Source organism: Castor canadensis, chromosome 6, assembly GCF_047511655.1.
Source record: "Castor canadensis chromosome 6, mCasCan1.hap1v2, whole genome shotgun sequence".
NCBI lineage: Eukaryota > Metazoa > Chordata > Mammalia > Rodentia > Castoridae > Castor > Castor canadensis.
Window position 1 is genome coordinate 123,386,322 of NC_133391.1, and position 19,856 is coordinate 123,406,177.

Sequence of the window (19,856 nt, forward strand, 5' to 3'; positions counted from 1 at the left end):
AATAAATTTTCATTTACTTTGGAATTTATCAAGCACTACTTGGCACAAACAGTAACCACCAAAGATGGAAACACAAATTTTTCACATGATCCTCAAAGAGAAGTTTCAAATGCTGGACATTTATTTAAACTAAAAAAAGTCATGAGTAAATTCATGAGAGACAGACAAACTGTTCTTCACTTTAAAAGACCAATGACACACAATTGCTAAATACTACATGTGATCTTTAATTTGAAAGGGAATGGAAAGTTGGCTAAGGAGCTGAATGGTTACAGGAAAAATGTGGCATCAAAATTTTTTGAGAGTGGTAATGATGTTAGCTTTATTCCTTGTTCTCAGGAAATGTAGATTCCAAATTTAGGGATGAAAGTTCATGGTATCTGCAATCTATTTAAATAGATTAGCAAAAACAAAGTTTACATAAGCAACAGAATGTATATATCTTTTTCCTGGATGTATATAATGATTATATTACACAACACAGTCATTACATATTTTTATACTATTTATATTGTACCTATGATATGTGTATATATAAACACACACACATACAAATAAAGCAAATGTGGCAAAATGCTAACAATTAGTGAAGCCATGGGTGTTCTTTTGACACTTATGAAGAATTTTCATTTGGGTATAAAAATTTTAAAATAAAGTGGGGAAAAAAGCCAGTCAGCTCTATGAATGAATCCAATCTGACAAAAATTATTTTTTATATGTAACAGAAAATATTTAGCCCTAAAGTTAAATGACTCAATGACAAAAGACAAAAATAAAATACTATCTTTTTTTTCTTGTTTTTAACGATACTGTGGCTTAAACTCAAGGTGCTTGCTGGGCAGGCACTCTACCACTTGAGCCACTTGAAATGCTCTTTAAAACTACAATTAAGTAGCATTTAATAAATGAAAATGTATAATATATGCACTTCTTACTTTAACACTTTCTTTTTTTTTGGAGGGGTGAAGATGGATAGATATTTAGTTAACTCACTTGTCAAAGTTAACTGTTGTGAAAACAGAACGATTCTATTTTAATCAGTCCTAAAATGATTCATAATGAGCCCTGAAATTCAGGAGAAACGATACTTTACTTTTAGATACTTGTGTCATTAAGAGAAAGAGTGACTTTGGAATTAAGGGCTAAATAAAGTCACAACAGGAAATCACCCAAATCAAAAACCAACTGACCTGAGGCCTTCAAAAACAGCAAATTCTGTATGATTTCTATGTGTGTGTTGATGTTACTACATTAAGTTGGTGGACATGTTTGTACAAATTTTCTATAAACATTAGAAATAATTATTTGAAAATTATTAAGAGTTTAGTGTTACTCAAATCATAACTTTGGGCAGAGCATTTAAGGTATCCTCATGTGATTCTTTTTGTAATTATAAAAGAAATACAGGCTCATTTAAAAAATTTCAAAGGTTACTCCCCCTGCCCAGTCTCTCTAAGATAAGGATTTAAAATTTTAGATTACCTTCTATATTTTCTTTTGTACTCATTATTTCATCTTTGTGACAAAATATCTGACAAAAATGACCTAAGGGAAGAAAGATTTATTCTACCTCATGGTTTCAGAGGTGTCAGTCCATCATGGTGGGGAGGGTGTTGTGGATCACAGCAGTTCCCATCATGCAGCCAGGAGCAGAGAAAAGGCTATGTTTTCTTCATTGTATATAAAACTAAGTAAGATTGTTTACTCTTGTTAATAATTTCAACATCTGTGAATCTATAAATGTGATATAGCACATTAAGAGAATGAGGGGGGGAACTCTCAATAAATGCAGAAAAAACATTTGACAAAATTCAACATCCTTTCATAATAAAGACTCCCGACTACCTAAAGGAATAAAAGGAATGTATCTCAACACACTAAAGGCCTCACAGGACTAACCTGAAGCTATTAAAATACTCAACAGTGAAAAGTTAAAAGCTTTTCTTCTAAGATCAGGAACAAGAAGAGAATGTCCACTCTTGCCACTTCTATTCACACAGTTTAGTCAAGCACCACAAAATGTTTTAGTCAATAGTGGACTCCATACATAACAGTGGTCCAAAAATATCATAATGGAGTTAAAAAATTCCTACTGCTTAGTGATATAGTAGCCATTCTAATAATGTTTGAACAAAACACATTACTCAAGCATTTGAGGTGTTACTGATACGAACAAACCCTGTGCTGCCGTCAATCAAATGAAACTACTAATGTACAGTTATATTCAGCACATAATACTACATAACAGTAATAAATGACTATGTTTCTGTATTTAATATACTATATGGTATACTCTTATCACAATTTTAGAGAGCATTTATTATGGTTAGGATCATAAATGTCCCCAAAGGTCCATATGTTAAAGGTTTGGTAATCAGTCTGTGGATTGGGAAGTAGTGGAAGCTTTAGATAGTAGAACCTAGTGGAAGGAAGTTAGATAATTGGGGTATGCACTTCAAGGAGATATTAAGACCTTTTACTCTCCTCTCCCATTCACTTTTTGCTTCTTGACTGCCATGAAATAAACAGATCTCCTCCAACGCATGTACCTGCCATTGTGTACTCCATCACCACTAGCCCAAAGCAATGGGGTCAAGCAACCATATACCTCTAAAACCAAGGAACTCTTTTTTTATTATTATTATTTATTTTATTCAGATGTGCATACAATGTTTGGGTCATTTCTCCTCCCCTTCCCCCCGCCCAACCCCCTTGCTACCAGGCAGAAACTGTTTTGCCTTTATCTCTAATTTTGTTGAAGAGAGAATATAAGCACTAACAGGAAGGACCAAGGGTTTTTGCTTGTTGAGATAAGGACAGCTATACAGGGAGTTTACTCGCATTGCTTTCCTGTACATATGTGTTACATTCTAAATTAATTCTTCTTGAACTAACCTTTTCTCTAGTTCCTGGTCCCCTTCTCCTATTGGCCTCTGTCGCTTTAAAGTTTCTGCATTAGTTCCTTTGTATTGAGGACATCAATGGAACTCTTGTAAGATGGTGTTTTCAAGTCTTTTATTACAGTGAAACCAAAATTAATGTAGCACTCCTTCCTATTGTTTTTTTAGTTTACTACATTGTTATGCAAGCTGCAGCCCCATACATCTCATATTTGCCACATCAAGTCACTGACCTATATCATCTTAATTTGTATAACTGTGCTCTGTCATGTTCACACAACGAAATCACTAATGACCTGCTTCTCAGAGCATATCTCTGACACTAAGAAACTTATAAACGCACTAAGTCCTAGACAGAAAAACTGGGCAAGAGAAATAAAAGTCACTCAAATTGAAATGGAAAAAGCCAAACTGTCCTTGTTTAAAGATGGTATGATTTTATATATAGGAAACCTAGACTGCACAAAAAACTGTCATAACTAGTAAACTCAGTAAAGTTGCAGAATATATATACTTCTATGTGCTAACAAAAAAACTGACACCCTTCTACAATCTAACAAGAATCTATCCAAACAAGAAAAACTTAAAAACAATCACATTTATAAAAGCTACCAAAACCTTGTGAATAAATTTAACCAAGGAGGTAAAAGACCCATACACTGAAAACTGTAAAACCCTGATTAAAGATACTGAGTAAGTTCAAATAAATGGAAAGACATATCATGTTCACAGATCAGAAGAATCAAGATTGTTAAAATGTCCATATTTCCCCAAAATATTTTATTGATTCAATGCACTCACTACCAAAATTCTAGTAACATTTTTCACAGAAATAAAAAAATCCTAATATGGGATAAAAAGACTTTGAATAGCTAAAGTAATCTTAAATTAAAAGAACAACATTGCAGACATCACATAACCTAACTTCAAAACACACTGCAGAGCTATAATCATGAAAGCAGCATAGTACTGGCTTAGGAACAGACACACACACCAATGGAACAGAATAGAGAGCCCAGAAATAAGTCTATGCATTTGTACTCAACTGATTTCAACAGGGTACTAAGAATACACAATGAGAAAATGATGGTCTCTTTAAAAAGGATGGGACAAGTGAATATCCATATGCAGAACAATGAAATAAGACCTTTATCTTACACAATATACAAAAATAAATTCAAAAAGAATTAAAGACTTTAACACCTAACACTCAAAGAAAACACGGGAAAAGTTTCATGACCCTCTATAGCTTGACGATGACCTAGACAATCATTTTTTAGAATATGTAGTCAACAAAGAAGAGACAATCTTCTAAATGGGAGAAAATGTTCACAAGCCACACATCTTATATGGGGTTAATATCCAAAATAAGTAAGAGAGAGAGGGAAGAAGAAGAAGAAATAGAGGGGGGAGGAGAGAGGGAGGGAGATGTACTCTTATAAGCATATTATTACAATATTATTCACAATAATAAAGATATGGAATCAATCTAAGTATCCATCAACGAATGAATAAAGAAAATGTGACATATATATCTACATATATACCTACATATCTATATATATAGACAAATTCTTCAGCCTTAAAAAGAAGGAAACCTTGCCATTTGTGAAACATGGATGAACCTAGAGTACGTTATGTTAAGTAAGTCAGGAACAAAAAGTCAAACACTGCATGATCTCACTTACATAGGATCTTAAAGAGGCAAACTCACAGAAGCAGGGAGTAAAATGGTTGTCACCAGGGGCAGGGGAAGGGGAGAAAAGATGGAGGATTAGGATATGTTGATAGAAGGGTACAAACTTACAGTTAGACAGGAGGAATAGATTCAAGAGATCTATTATACATCATGGTGACTGTAGTAAATAATGATCTTTTTTAAACTTACATTTATTTTCCACCTGCTTTGAGCTATGATAAATTTTATAATTATAAACAAATTCTAAAAAAAAAAAAAAAATTCTAAGCCAAGAGTATATCACCAAAATTTACTATATTTGATATAAAACAGGTTGAAAACCTTTAAAATGGTAAAAAAAAAAAAAAAAGTTTTTACATTTCTATAAAAGTTTTATTCTTAGATGAAGCTAATATGATAATACATTAAAATCTGATTATTTACTTTTACATTTCTAGTTGTGGAAATAATAGAAATCTTAATAATGAAACATGTTCCCAAATATACAAATTCAGTGAGGTGGGGGTAACCTTACCATTTTTGCTGACATCCAGTTCCCTGAGATTAATAAGATTTGCAATGGATGATGGTAACGTTGTTAAGTCATTGTCTGGCAAACTCAGTTTGTGTAGACACTGGCAGTTAAAAAGTTGCTATTGGAAAAACAGGAAAAGATTTTGATTATCTTTTAAGTTTCCTTAAGTTTTTCATATGCCAATTTTATACAAATGACCTTTATTAGTCATATTAAGTCTAAATAAGATATAACTACATGAATACCAGAAAAGATCTTTCACTGTTCTGGTTATGCTATTATAGGTCTGAGTACATCTGAATCACTGAAGATGATTTAGATCCTCATACTTCTACCCTAAGCAAATTATACTTAATGAGAATAAGTACATGGCTATATTCTCTATTGAGGCAGCCAAAAAATAAGTAACTGTTACATATGATAAAGTCTGGAGCTTGTCTGTCAAGCAACCTCATTCCAAAACAAAGTCATGTTTAAGAAAAGAATTCTTCCACAAATGTAAAATTGTTAGGTATCACATAAATAAATGATTCAATTACTTGCACTATTATAGCGATCTTTCTCTGTTTTCACACAACCTCCAGACTGAGACCCTAGTGGTTGTGATAGGGAAGGAGGAAGAGTCTTCTATATTCTCTAGAACTGGCTATGGAAGACAAATTACTTGTGGAAGAAAAATACACAAGAAAAAAACAACAAATGACAAAGCACACTGTACCACAACCTAGTTATGAAATCCACATGCAGCTGACAACCTTTAATATTTTATCCACAGCAATTACAGATTTCTCTATAAAATTACCTAGGACAGCAATGGCTTTCAAATGTTTTTACTGCTGGTCATCAGGGAAAAAAATGCCTCTTGCACACTGTCACCCAATGTGTTCACACACATAAAAAAATCTAAAATATTATTTCATGAAACAAAGGCTATATGCAACATGCTCTATTTTCTATTATATTATAGTTAGGGTTGTCAAATTCAATACAGGATGCCCAATTAAACTTGAATGCCAGATAAGCAAGGAATAATTTTTAGTACAAGTATATACTACATATTACACATTTATATTAAGAAATATTTCTTGTTCATCTGAAAATTCTTACTTTACTAAGTGCTCTACATTTTTATTTTCTGTTTCTCACAGTGCAAATTGCAGTTCATTTCTCAAAATGCTGGTCACACATACAATCATTTTATTTTTGTTTATTTGTTTGTTTGTGAAATGGGGTCTTACCATGTAGCCCAAGCTGACCTTGAACTTACTATCCTCCTGCCTAGGCCTCCTTAATGCTAGAATGCACAGCCATAAATTGTTTTATAGGCCACCGATGGGTCTCTGCTCACAACTTCAAAAAGTCTACTGTTTGGGTAGCTAAAGATCCTAACAATTAAATTAAAGCCATTGCAGCTTTATTCATAACACACAGGAAACTAATGACAGGAATGCAAGGAATGTGGCTCAAGTGTCAGAGCACCTGCCTAGTAAGTGCGAGGCCCTGAGTTCAAACCCTAGCACCACCAAAAAAAAAAAAAAAAAAACAGAATGAAAGGAAAAGAAAAAGTACCCTTGTGTGGCTCAAGCATTAGAGCGCCTGCTTTGAAGCCCCGAGTTCAAACCCCAATTCCACCAAAACAAACAAACAAAAAAAAAAAGTATGCTAAAAAATTTTTAAGAAACAAGGTAATAGTTTAAGAAAGGATTTCATGCCAATAAACTTTCTACTTCCAACTATTATGAGATGTCAAAAACATAAGTTCTCCAAAACCTTTCCAAACAAACTGTGCATAGAGAAAAAGTTGCTAAACAATAAGCAATGATGTATCAACTAAAATGACAACTACCTCAATTACAACAATGCACATCAATGTCTTGTGAAAACTAGAAAAAGATGGCATAATTTTAGTTGTCTAGTTTAAATCTGTTGCCTCCAGAAATTGCATAGTGTCAGTTATATACCTTAGTGGCTACAATATAATGGGAGTAAATGCATATTTTTAAATTATTTGCACAGTATTCCAAGTAATTAATTTGAACACAGGTTTAAAAATCAATTTTAAATTTTTTTAATTGTGCTGTGTATCTTAAGGTAAAATGAAACCCCAAAAATGGAAACAACACATCTACATATGTACAGCATTATAACAACATCTGGAATATAAAATTTCTAGGCATAGGAATCACCAAAAGTAATTCCCAACAGTAGTAACATACCTTTGGAAGCTCTTCAATCTGATTAGCATCTAAATAGAGTTCCTCCAAAGTTTTTTCAAAGGTAAAAATCTCTTTGGGAACCTGTTCCAAACTACAATGAGAATAATCTAGAGTAGTGACAGTCTCCTCTTCCCCTCGTAGACAGCGACATGGTACCAACCGCACAAACAAACTTCGTTTTGTAGTCATTTTTAGATACTGCAATATTCAAATAAAAATAAATTTAATTAAAACATAGACATAACAATTTTCAGAACAAATTAGTGTAATTCATTTATCACAATCACATGTTACAGATAGACAATACCTCTCCCCCTTACTACACACACCCACAGGAAACCATTTGACATTGCTTTAGTATCAGTATCTGTAGCTACTGGATTTCAAATTAAACTCAAGTCCTTTAGTACGTTATAAAACAATTCAGGAAGTTACTAATTATATGCTTCTACAAAACACATGCTTTATGAGTCCACTGCTTCATTCTCAAAAAAAAAAAAAAAAAAAAAAAAAACCACACTAGTACAGCAAAATCTTTTTTGGCTCTAAAGTTCTATATTTCTTGGCTAAGAACTTCATTATGTGCAGTTTTGAGTAAGAAATGAGAATGCAAAAACATTTTTAGATCATCCTAACCAGATATCAGGGATTAACCACCATTTAATTTTCCTATGATTCTCCTGCGTAAAAATTCCCATTTATCCAAGTGTCCAAATATTCACCTTACAGTATTTCTAAGAGCTTAAAGGTTTTAAATGTGTTCAAGGTTGCACACTCAATCATAAACCTGCTTAAATAAATTATAGACTTCAAATTAACTGAGTAAAAACAAGCCAATTTTGAATTAGTAAAAATTTTCAAATACAATTTTAAGTATGTATACAGGTTAGTTCCAACTAGAATAAGATTACATTAGCAAAGAAAGACCTACTAAAATAAGTAAGAATGGTTGATAATTAGTGTTATCAATTCTTGGTACATAAATGATAAATTCTTGCCCTAGCCAGAGACCCAAGGTATTAGATTACTTCTAACTAGGACCAAGCTCAAGTTAAATTTAGCAAAGCTTCAGGCACAAAAAATAAGGAAGTATCAAAAAACCCAGTAACCAAGATAAATACCTTAATATAATTTTTTAAATTTTTATTTGATTTTTGACTTATCATACAATGATACAAGGGGGTTTCATTGTGATAACTCTATACATGCATACAGTGTACCTTGAACAAGTTCACCCCCTCCATTGTACTTCCATTCCCCCTTCTTCAAACAATGCTTCAAGGGTTTCATTACGCTGTCTTCATATGTATGTAGCATACTTCCATCCTTCTCACCCCACAGTATCCAACAATTTTTTAATTACTGAATAATAATCTATTTATGAGCAAAATGCCAAACTTCAAAATAAAGACAAGTTCAGCATTACTGATTTTTCCTTATGCCTCAGGATCCAATCTTCAAGGCACTGCACTAACTCTTCTATTCCAAATTAAATAGGCTGGGCAACAGGTAGGATAAGTTTTCCCATGCAATTTTTTAAAAATCTGACTTTCCTCAATCACCATATGACAGTCACTGTGCTTAATTCTTTAGATAAACTATACGTATATTCTTATTTCAATCTCATTAAAACTTTCTAAGGCATGTCTTATATATTTCCATTTCTCCATATATACTATCCTCAATATATAAGATGTATTTGAACTATAGCTTCAAATACTTTGTGTATCAATAGGTCTTTGCTACATACTACTAAAGAATTTACAAAAAGAAACTAAGAAGTCAAACATCAAGTGTTTCTATCTAGGGCTTGAAGATGTTGCTGGGAAGTACAGCACTAGCCTATCACATGCAAGCCCCTGGGTTTGGTCCCCAGCATTGCAAAAAAAAAAAGAAGTTCATATTTAACATCTTTGTCAACAAATAAATATCTAGAAAAGCTTACTGAATACTTATTAACAATCTATGGTTATATAAGTATCTAAAGGATTAAACAATTCCTCTAATAAGTATATAGAATTGCTGGCTCACTTTGCTTGTTGTCAGCCATGAGGTGAGTTGCTCTGCTTCTCCACATGCTCCCTACCATGATGCTCAGCCTTGTCGTAGGCCCACATGGAAGCCAGCCTACCATGTAGTGAAATGTCTAAAACTGCGAGCCAAAACAAATCCTTCCTCTCTTGAAAACAACAACAACAACAAAAAAAAAAAACAGCTGGTGGAGTGGCTAAAGTGGTAGCGCACCTGCCTAGCAAGCATGAGGCCCTGAGTTCAAGCCCCAGTACAGAGAAAAAAAAAATAATAATTTAATTGCCAAAGGGGAGATTTAACTTATACTTGTTTGCTTGAGATTTTCAAAATTACAAAACATGTAGTTCTCATTCTAGACATTTAAAAAATATAATTGGTTCTGAGTTAGAAGGATACTTGAGAACAATAGGAAAGAATTCTGCCTGCACTGACCAGCTTGGTAGCCACTAGTCACATATGGTTATTTAAACTTATACCCATTGTTAAATCAAATAAAATTTAAAATGTAATTCCTCAGTTACATTTTATTTCAAATGCTCAATAGCCACATATGTCTACTGACTAGAGTGGGCCAAACAGATACAGAACACTTCCATTATTACAGGAAGTTCTACTACATAGAGCTAATTTAATATCTCAAATTATGTTTCTGGCATACCATATCATCACAGTTACATGTATGGACTTAATATAATTTGATATTATCTAAGAACTTGAAAGGTGTGACCTAAAAAAAACTCATTCCCCAGAAACCATTCTGGATTTAGAAATATAATGCCTAAGAATAAAGGATATGAAATATTATTAGCAAATATATTAATAAGAGCATATTTATTTGATGTGTGATATAGGGCACCTGAGGTATTAGCCCACTTACAGAGTAACTGTTAAAAGAAAATGAAACAACCTCCAAGATTTTTCTAATCCTGCTACAGAGGGACACAAATTGTAGAACTTCTGAGAAAGGACAATGAATTCAGAAAAGGAATTAAATGGATACTTAGTGCTCTAGGAAGTGGCACAAACTTTACAACTCAAAGGAAAACTTCCTATTTTCCTATGAGGAGAGCACTTTAGACCTCAGATTAAATTCAGGTGTTTTTATTTTTGTTTTGAGACAGGGCCTCATTATGTTGCCCAGGCTGGCCTCAAATGATTCTCCTGCCTCAGACTTCAGATTAAACTTGAGCAGGTACAAAACTAACATAAAAATGGACCCCATTCTATAAAGGTGTGCAGATGAAGTGGTACAGAATAAAAACTGCTGACTTTTTTTAAAAAGTCTTTATCTCTGAGGGCAGAAGGGAATAGTACCATGTAAGAGAAAAGTAAAAAAGTAAAAACACAAAGACATCCTCTCTAACACAAAATTCAAGAAAGTAATCCACAGGAAGAAAGCCTAGCTGGTCTAATGAGAACTGAGCAACACGGGGACTGCTAATTAAGATTTTAGGAAAAGAAGAGCTACTTTAGAAGATCTTCTAATCACAATGGGAAAAAAAAGATCCAACCTAGAAAAGGGGCATAATAAACAGAAAACTTTTTAACAAAAGGAATTAAAGCTACTTACCACTGGGTTGAATTTATCTCCCTGATGTTTCTTAATTGAGCCAACATTCTATTGAAAGCAAAAGAGAACCAAAATTAACAATAAAAATGGATATTAACAACTAAGAAACATCTCTTCTAATTTCTAATTTACACCAAAAGCTAAATTGAAATTTAAAATATTAACCACTATAAATTGAAAATAGGCCCAAATAGTCAAACCAAAATATTAGCTTCTTAAAACTACATGGGCATATCTGGTCATACAAACTTGGTAACTTCTAAATAAAAGACTGTAACAAATGAATTGTTTTTATACATTTATAAACTACTGAAAGTCTCATCTATCAAAAACAAATACCCTTTTACCTACCATTAAAATGCCATGTATATGAGGCTACAGAGAAAAAAAATTTTCCATGCGAATAAATTCTAATCCTCAATTATATGTGGATCTAGTAGCTTTTAATGGCTCTACATGACAGGCAACTGTTAACTGCTCATAGAATTTATTCCTCTTTTTAAGAACTCTTGACTATTCAGGATGATAATGGACCCAGCCAAACACCTACTTCTGAGCTTTCCAGATCAGTACGAGTGGACAGGGGAGAAGTAATAGTAAGATCAAAGACTTATTTATCTGCTTTCAGGGTTGAATGGCAGTTGCTTTCCTGATAAATGGGAACAAATGTGTCTGAAACTACTAGTCTTTCATTTTTCTGGCCTTGAATCTGTAAATGATGTCCAGTGCTGCAACAACCATCCTTGTACCATTAAGTCAACAAAAAGGAGGATTAAAAGCCTGTCAATACAGAAAGGTGACAAAGTAGAAAACAAAACAAACTGGCAGTCTCTAACAGAACTGCTGAGAACCTAAATTAATGCTAACTACTGCCTACTTCTGGATCTATAATGTGATAAAATCAAATCCCCTATATGCTTAAACCATTACCAGACTCTAGTTGCAACCAACACATTAGTTGAGACAGTGAAGTCCAAAAGAAGGGTCTTAATAAAAGCATATATATTAGTTTCTTGGAGGCTGAGATCAGGAGGATATCAGTTTGAGGCCAGCAAAAATAGTTTGGAAATGTCATCTTCAAAAAAAAAAAATAACCACAACAAAATGGACTGCAGGTACGGCCTCAAGTGGTGGTAGAGCTTTGCAAGCATGAAGCCTTCAGTTTACACCCCAGTCCCACATCCCCCCCAAAAAAACACATATATATAAAATAATCTTTTTCTTAAAAATTCAATGATATCTATAAATATATTTCAGAATTTTACAGTCATCCTTAATATATCAAGCTATTTATCTCTGTGCCAAATGGTTTAGGACTGCTGAATTATTCAGCCTTCTCCATGAGTTCTACATATATTGCATGCCCCAAACAAATACCTTGTACACAGTAGGCAAAGATAATCACTAAATCTTTTATCATTTTGTGTATTTCCACATATAATGCAATAGTCTGGTAGAATAGAGCTGCCAGTAAACTAAAAGGGAATAGTATCATGGTAGAAGAAGGTTGGAAATAAGAGGGATGCGATGTTTGTGTTTAGAGAATTCAGTTTGAAATACCTAAAAGAGATCTGAGTAGAATCCTGAGTAGGTAGGTGGATATGGGCATTCAGAGATGTGAGGAAAGAACCAAGCTGGGGATATAAATGTAAAAGTCAGCTGCTTACAGATAATATTTAAAGCAACATAATTAGGTAAAATATAAAGTATGAAGATAGAAAAAGAGAAATCAGAAAAAAGGAAGATAGAAAAGTTGAACATAGAAAAAAGATTATTCATGTAGTTTTGCTATACAGGACATTGGGAAACCAAACCAGTTGCCAGAGCAGAGTATTAGTCAAGAGATAAAACAATGGAAATGTAAATAGGTAAGAATAATCTAGAAGACAAAAGAGACAAGGTCAATGATAAATTTTTGTAATTGGATTTGAGCAACCATTCATAAATCACCCTAGTAAAACCTATTATTAAAAAAGCTGCTAATGAAGAAGAAAACAGAACAAAATAAACCTTAGGTGCAACTGTATAACTAGCTGAATAAAATTCACTCAGGAGGCCCAAAGGTGTAGAGCTTATTGGTAGAACACTTGTCTAGTACACATGAGACCCCAGTATCATGAATAAAATTCACTTAGAGAATTTTTTTTAAAAATACAGATTACCACATCCTCTTTCTAGATACTCTGATTCAGTAAACTAGGTATAAAACTAAATATTCTTTATCATGAACAAATGCCCATGTGATTCTTGTTTACCACACACAGTTTCAACATAACTAATACATGGTTATTCTTATTTGATCTATATTAAAGTCACCATTCTTTAGTCATCCTCATTCTCAAATGTGGATTATTTTGGCTGAACTCTCAGTGTAAAAATATAAGAACTGGGAAGTAAAATCACTATAAAGGTTTTTGTTTTGTTTTGTTTTTTGTTTTTTTTTTTTAAATAGTACATTACTCTAGTTATTGAAATGGCATGCCGGCCTTAGTCACAGATTTACTACATGCAGCTTTAGCCAAGCACAGTCAAAAGATAATTTTTTAAAAATCAAAAGAAATTTCAAAACCAAAAAATTTTAATTCCTACACATGCATTATGCAGCTGACTTGATGCAGAGAAGCTCTCAGCCAGTCCTGTGTGTTATCATCAGTTGTGATCAAATTCTTGTGATTTGCTGTTTTCCTGTCCTGAATTTTGTGAAAATCTACCTCCCAAAATGCAAATGGTCTCCAAACAGCAAAGTAACCATGATGGTAATCTCCCAAGCCAAAGGGGGCATGTAGTATGATTAACTTAAGTGATAAAGCAAAACTTAAGATTTGTTAAAGGCAGCATGTCTTTAGTGGAAGTTGTGCAGCATTATGGGGAAAATGAATCAAGCATCCACAGTTACAGCACTGAGCATTCACACCTTTAACTCAATGGTGGTCTTCTTAGAACCATATACCTATGGATATCAAGGGTCTAACACTGTGGGTCACAACTTATAGTTGGCTAGATTTAAGAGAAATCTTACATAGATGTGGTCTTTCTAAATGAGTTCCTAAGTAAAAATGCTAAACAAAATGGCTCCTCAGGCAAGCCCCAGTTATTAAATAGTACTCAGGGGTTGTATAAGATCATTTTGTTGAATCATGGATATCATAGTATTTGTTACTTTGTTTCTGGTGTATGTTCTTAGTTCTGAATTATCTTATAGACATTATCAAACTATCACTGATAAATACATAACTTTTCCACCACCTCCTCTACTATTTTTTCACAAAATGAAAGAAGAGGCAGGACCTGACAAAAAAGCTATTACATGCCTGTAATTCTAGCTACTTGGGAGGCAAAAAGTTAGTCCCCCAGGAAAAAAAAGGCAAGAAGGGTAGATAGATGGAATGATCATGTCATCAATGTCTTCCCATTTATGGCATTCCTACTTCCCCATCTACCTATATTCACATAAGATACCTACCCCAGGCAGGGAAATTATAGGACTAGTGTCTCTCTGGAATCCATTCCCGTCCACTGATTTTGCTAGCCCAGACACAAAGGTCTTTTGTGTCCTCCCATATCCTAATTTTAAGTAGAAATCTCAGTAGATTTTCAAATGATTTCATTTATAGAAAAAATATTCTCATGTAAAATATCTAGTCTGGATTAACCCCTTGCGAAGGAAATTTGGCCAAAGTAGAAGAAGAATCTGTGGAATTCTCAGGGGCTAACAGAGTAGCTCAAGTGTTAGATCACCTGCTTAGCAAGTGGGAGGCCCTGAGTTCAAACCCCAGTACCACAAAAAAAAAAAAAGAGGAATCTGGAATTCTTGTCTCAGTTTAGGAGGACGGAATTATCCACCCTCCTAAAGGACAACTTTAGGAGTTGCACAACTTAAGGACAAGAAAGCCTCATTATTTTTACAGAAAGTCTTTCATGTCACAATTAGAAATAAGACTGCAAGTATACTTTGTAGATATAATTAATTCTTAAAAACTTGCATTAAATCTATTCTACAATCTACAGGGAAAGAAGTGGGAGAGAATGAGGAAAGAAACAGTTCAATATGTCTTATAACCAAACTTGGGGAGGGTAAAACACTGCAGACAAGAAAGGTCTATCTAAATTTTACTTGTTCCTAGCATAGAGTTGGTTGGGTTTTTAACCAGTCAATAAAAACTGTACAAAGAGACATTTTAGGCAATTTGTATCACAAATGCATTGTTGCTTAATGTGGGAGGGATATTTAATCATGGCACTATTTCACGCCTCTAACTTTCTTATTCAGTCTTGACTGAATTTTAAACTGTTCTCCATAACACACAACCCTGTAGCAGGATTAACTTCCTTAAATGCATTCCCTCACTTCTCTTTACTTCCAAGTGTTCCTATCTATGCCAGCATAATTCCTAATCTCCTTTGTTTCTGCTAGTAACTTCTAAGTAACAATTTCTTTTCCTTCATCAATGCATTAAGCATGATCTAGGGAGCCTGATGGGAACAAAACAAGATGTTTATCTTGATAAAGAGCAAGCCTATACTTAAAAAACTAAACATTGATCTACCATTTGATCCAGCAATACCACTCTTGGGGATATACCCAAAAGACTGTGACACAGGTTACTCCAGAGGCACCTGCACAGCCATGTTTACTGTAGCACTATTCACAATAGCCAAGTTATGAAAACAGCCAAGATGCCCCACTACTGACGAATGGATTAAGAAAATGTGTATCTATACACAATGGAATTTTATGCAGCCATGAAGAAGAACGAAATGTTATCATTCGCTGGTAAATGGATGGAATTGGAGAACATTGTTCTGAGTGAGGTTAGCCTGGCCCAAAAGACCAAAAATCATATGTTCTCCCTCTTATGCGGACATTAGATCAAGGGCAAACACAACAAGGCGACTGAACTTTGAGGACATGATAAAAGCGAGAGCACACAAGGGAGGGGTAAGGATAGGTAAGACACCTAAAAAATTAGCTAGCATTTGTTGCCCTCAATGCAGAGAAACTAAAGCAGATACCTTAAAAGCAACTGAGGCCAATAGAAGAAAGGGACCAGGAACTAGAGAAAAGGTTAGATCAAAAAGAATTAACCTAGACGGTAACACACATGCACAGGAAATTAATGTGAGTCAACTCCCTGTATAGCTATCCTTATCTCAACTAGCAAAAACCCTTGTTCCTTCCTATTATTGCTTATACTCTCTCTTCAACAAAATCAGGGATAAGGGCAATATAGTTTCTGCTGGGTATCGAGGGGGTGGGGGGAGGGGGAGGGGGCGGAGTGGGTGGTAAGGGAGGGTGTGGGGGCAGGGGGGAGAAATGACCCAAGCATTGTATGCACACATGAACAATAAAAAAATAAAAATTTAAAAATTAAATAAATAAATGAGCAAGCCTAAAATACCTTTTTAAATTTTTATTTATGTATTTATTTTGAGACAGGGTCTCATAGCCCAGGCTGACCTGCAACTCCTTATCTTCACCTCTGTGGTGCTGAGACTACAGATGTACAACTATAGCAAGTCCAGCTTAAAATACTTGTAAGAGCAGCTGGGATGTAGCTCAAGGGCAAATCCTGTGCTTAGCATCCACAAAAACCAGGGTTCAATCCTCAACACATTAAAAAAAAATAAAAATACTGAAAGGAACAATAGATTTTGACCATATGCTATAACAAGCAGGTATATTTTCCCTTCTATCTTAAAAAGAACATCTCTCTTCCACAAAACATCTCTCTCTCCAGCTACCAGCTTTTAGAGCAAAATTCCTCAAGCAAGTTGTATTTACTGTCTTCAATTATTCTACCAATTGTTCTTAAATCCACTCTAATCACATTTATCCCATCATTTCAATAAAAACTACTCTTCAAAGGTCACCAGTGGTCTACCATTACCAAATCTAACTGACAATCTAAGTTTATACCTCTCTTGACTTAGGAACAACAGGCTTCTCCTTATTCACAAATTTTCTGCATTTAGTGTGATACTTCATATCCTTCTAGTTTTGTTCCTACACCACTAGTCCCCAGTGCTGCTATTCTGAAATAAGCCACTTCTCTGAACCTTAAACTTGCATATCCAACCCTCTATCCAAGATCTCCATTTAATGAAGGGATTTAAATGATTTAGAAAAGAGAAAGAGTAAAGATAACTAATGGTTCTGGTTTTGGTGGGAATAGAGAAACATAAGAAGGCACAAGGGGCCAGGCACTGGTGACTCACAGATGTAATCCTAGACTTGGGAGGCTGAGATTGGGAGCCTCACAATTAGAGGGCAACCAAGGCAAATAGTTCACGAAACCCCCCCATCTCCAAAATAACCAGAGCAAACTGGACTGGAGTTGTGACTCAAGTGGCAGAATGCCTGCTTTGTAGGCATGAAGCCCTGAGCTCAAACCTCAGTCCCACCAAAAGAAGAAAGAAAAAAAAAAAAAAACATAGACAAGGTAGCTCAATGGCAGAGCTAGTTTTGTCATTATACTTCACATTGTTTGCCAGGCATGATGGTGCAAGCCTGTAATCCCAGCAGAGGCAGGAGGATCTTGAGTTCAAGTCCAGCCTGTGCTGCTTTATAATAAGACCTAGTCTCACAAAAAAACCCAAAAATTACAGAATAGGCAATTTCCCAGAAGAGGAAGTAGAAATGAGAATGGGAATTTAATAACACAGATAAGATGTATTTTGGAAAAATTAAAAATTACTACATACATTCAAATAGTGGTGTGTTTATAAAATATGCCATTTTATCTATAAAATGTAAATTATAAAAATTTCTCAAGAAATAGAGAATTATAAATAAAATCATGAAGTGTGTCAAAAGTATTTCTCTAAAAGATAATATGCACCTAAGTGTTTGCAAACTTTCAAGAAACAGAATTTGATCATAATGTTCAATACTCATAAGAAAGACAGCAGAGCATGGTGTTGCATGTGTGTAGTCCCAGCACTGGGGAAATGGACAAAGGAGGATCCCAAATTCAAAGCTAGCCTGGAGCCATACAGTTAGTTCAAGGGGATGGAAAGAGGGGGACAGGCTGGGAGGAAGAAAGGGTGGGTTAGTCTATTATAAATTTATTAACATGATTTTGATAGGGTCTGGCTTTGAACCACCATAGATGTGTGACAGACCAACATCTACCAAAGTTCACAAAAAGTGACTGCGTTACAATCAGACTCAAGAATACTTCAAAAAGAGAGGCTGAAGGAGGAGGATCACATTTGAGGCCAGCCTGGGCTACTCAGGCAGAGGTAAAAGAATTATTTAAGTCCAGAAGTCTGAGGCCAGCCTGGACAACATAACAAGACCCCATCTAAAAAAATAAATAAACAAAACTAAATTATATTGAGCAACATAAAACATATTAAAACATAACTAAGAAAAATTAATTTAGGGAGTGTGAAGATGAATAAAGATGAGAAAACTCTAATAACGATACATCACACAATTAGATGCAAAAGGAAGAAAATGGATCTTCTTAACAAAGACTGAAAACTATCTAAATAAAACTCGACATAACAAAAATCTTAGTAAATTAGGAATAGGATATTTCCTCAATTCAGAAATAACCATTAGTGTCATGTGCAAGAGTAAAACAAACACTAGAGACAGTCTCCCTAAAATTAAAAAGAGCTGAGTGCCAGTGGATCTTGCCTATAATCCTAGCTACTCAGGAGGCAGAGATCACAAAGATGGTGGTTCAAAGCCAGACCCTACCTTGAAAACAACCAATACAAAAAAGGAATGCAGAGTGGCTCAAAGTAGTAGAGTGCCTGATCAGTAAGTGCAAGGCCAAATTCAAGCCCCAGTACAGCAAAATGATGATAATAATAATAATTTAAAAGATACTCTTATTTTAGGAAAGTTGAAAAGACAACCCAGAGAATGGGAGCAAATATCTTTAAATCATACATCTGATAATGAACTCAACAGTAAGTAAGCAAAGGGTTTGAGAAAGCATTTCTCCAAAGATTAAAAAAAAAAAAAAAGTGCCCAAAGCTCACAAAGATGCTTAATTAGTCACTAGTGAAAATACAAATCAGAACCACAATGACACATCATTCATATCCACTAGGGTGCCTATAATAAAGACAGACAGCAATTATCAAGAAGGACATGAATAGATTAAAAGTCTCATACATTACTGATGAGAATGTAAAATGATACAGCCACTTTGGAAATAGGACAGCAGTTTCAAAAGGTTAAACATAGTCACCACATGATACAACAATTTCACTTCCAGGTATAGAATCCAGGAGTGAAAACACACATTCTCAGGGAAAAAAAAAAAAGAAAAACTGTAAATAATACTCATAGCAGTATTATCTGCAAAATGTAGAAATCTAAAGACTCATTAACTAATAAATCATATATCCATATACTACATTCAAACTATAAAAAGGGTTGGCATATGATACAACGGGGATGAACTCTGGAAACATTATGCTATGTTAAAGAAGCCAGACACAGCTGGACATGATGGTACACACCTGTAATCCATGTACTCAGGAGAGAGAGGCAGGAAGATCATGAGTTTGAGGCCAGCCTGGGCAAACAAATGTTGAGATCCTAACTTGAAAACCAAATACAAACAAAAGGGCTGAGAGAATAGCTCAAGCAGTACAGCACTAGCCTAGCATCTGCAAGACCCTGGGTTCAATCCCTAGTACCAAAAGAAAGAAAGAAATCCAATACACAAAAAGCCACACATTGTATTGGAAATCATTTTTATGAAATACCTTTAACAGGCAAATCCATACAGACAGAAGGTAAATTACTGGTTGCCAGGATCTTGGGGCAGGGGAGAATGGGGAGTTCCTGCTAATATAGGTTTTGTTTTGATTTTGTTTTTTTGAGAGAGAGACTGATTAAATTGTTTTCGAATCAGTGATAGTTGCCCAACTTTGTAAATACATGGAAAACTACTGAGTTGTA

At 34.5% G+C, this 19,856-nt stretch overlaps 1 protein-coding gene across 11 annotated transcripts in view; it reads right to left on the reverse strand.

The window, feature by feature from the left end:
* Erbin (erbb2 interacting protein) overlaps positions 1-19,856 on the reverse strand; it is a 117,924-nt gene that overhangs the window by 69,719 nt on the left and 28,349 nt on the right. For 10 of the 11 annotated variants that reach the window (XM_020165920.2, XM_020165915.2, XM_020165922.2 and 7 more), the window contains exons 2-4: positions 10,931-10,978; positions 7,330-7,527; positions 5,114-5,231 (exon numbers count right to left, since the gene is read on the reverse strand). In XM_020165920.2, the coding sequence (XP_020021509.2) occupies positions 5,114-5,231; positions 7,330-7,518 (307 nt within the window). In that variant the 5' untranslated portion in view covers positions 7,519-7,527; positions 10,931-10,978. Of the gene's footprint in view, positions 1-1,570; positions 1,735-5,113; positions 5,232-7,329; positions 7,528-10,930; positions 10,979-19,856 lie in introns of those variants that run through there. The other variant, XM_074077379.1, reaches the window with a different exon arrangement.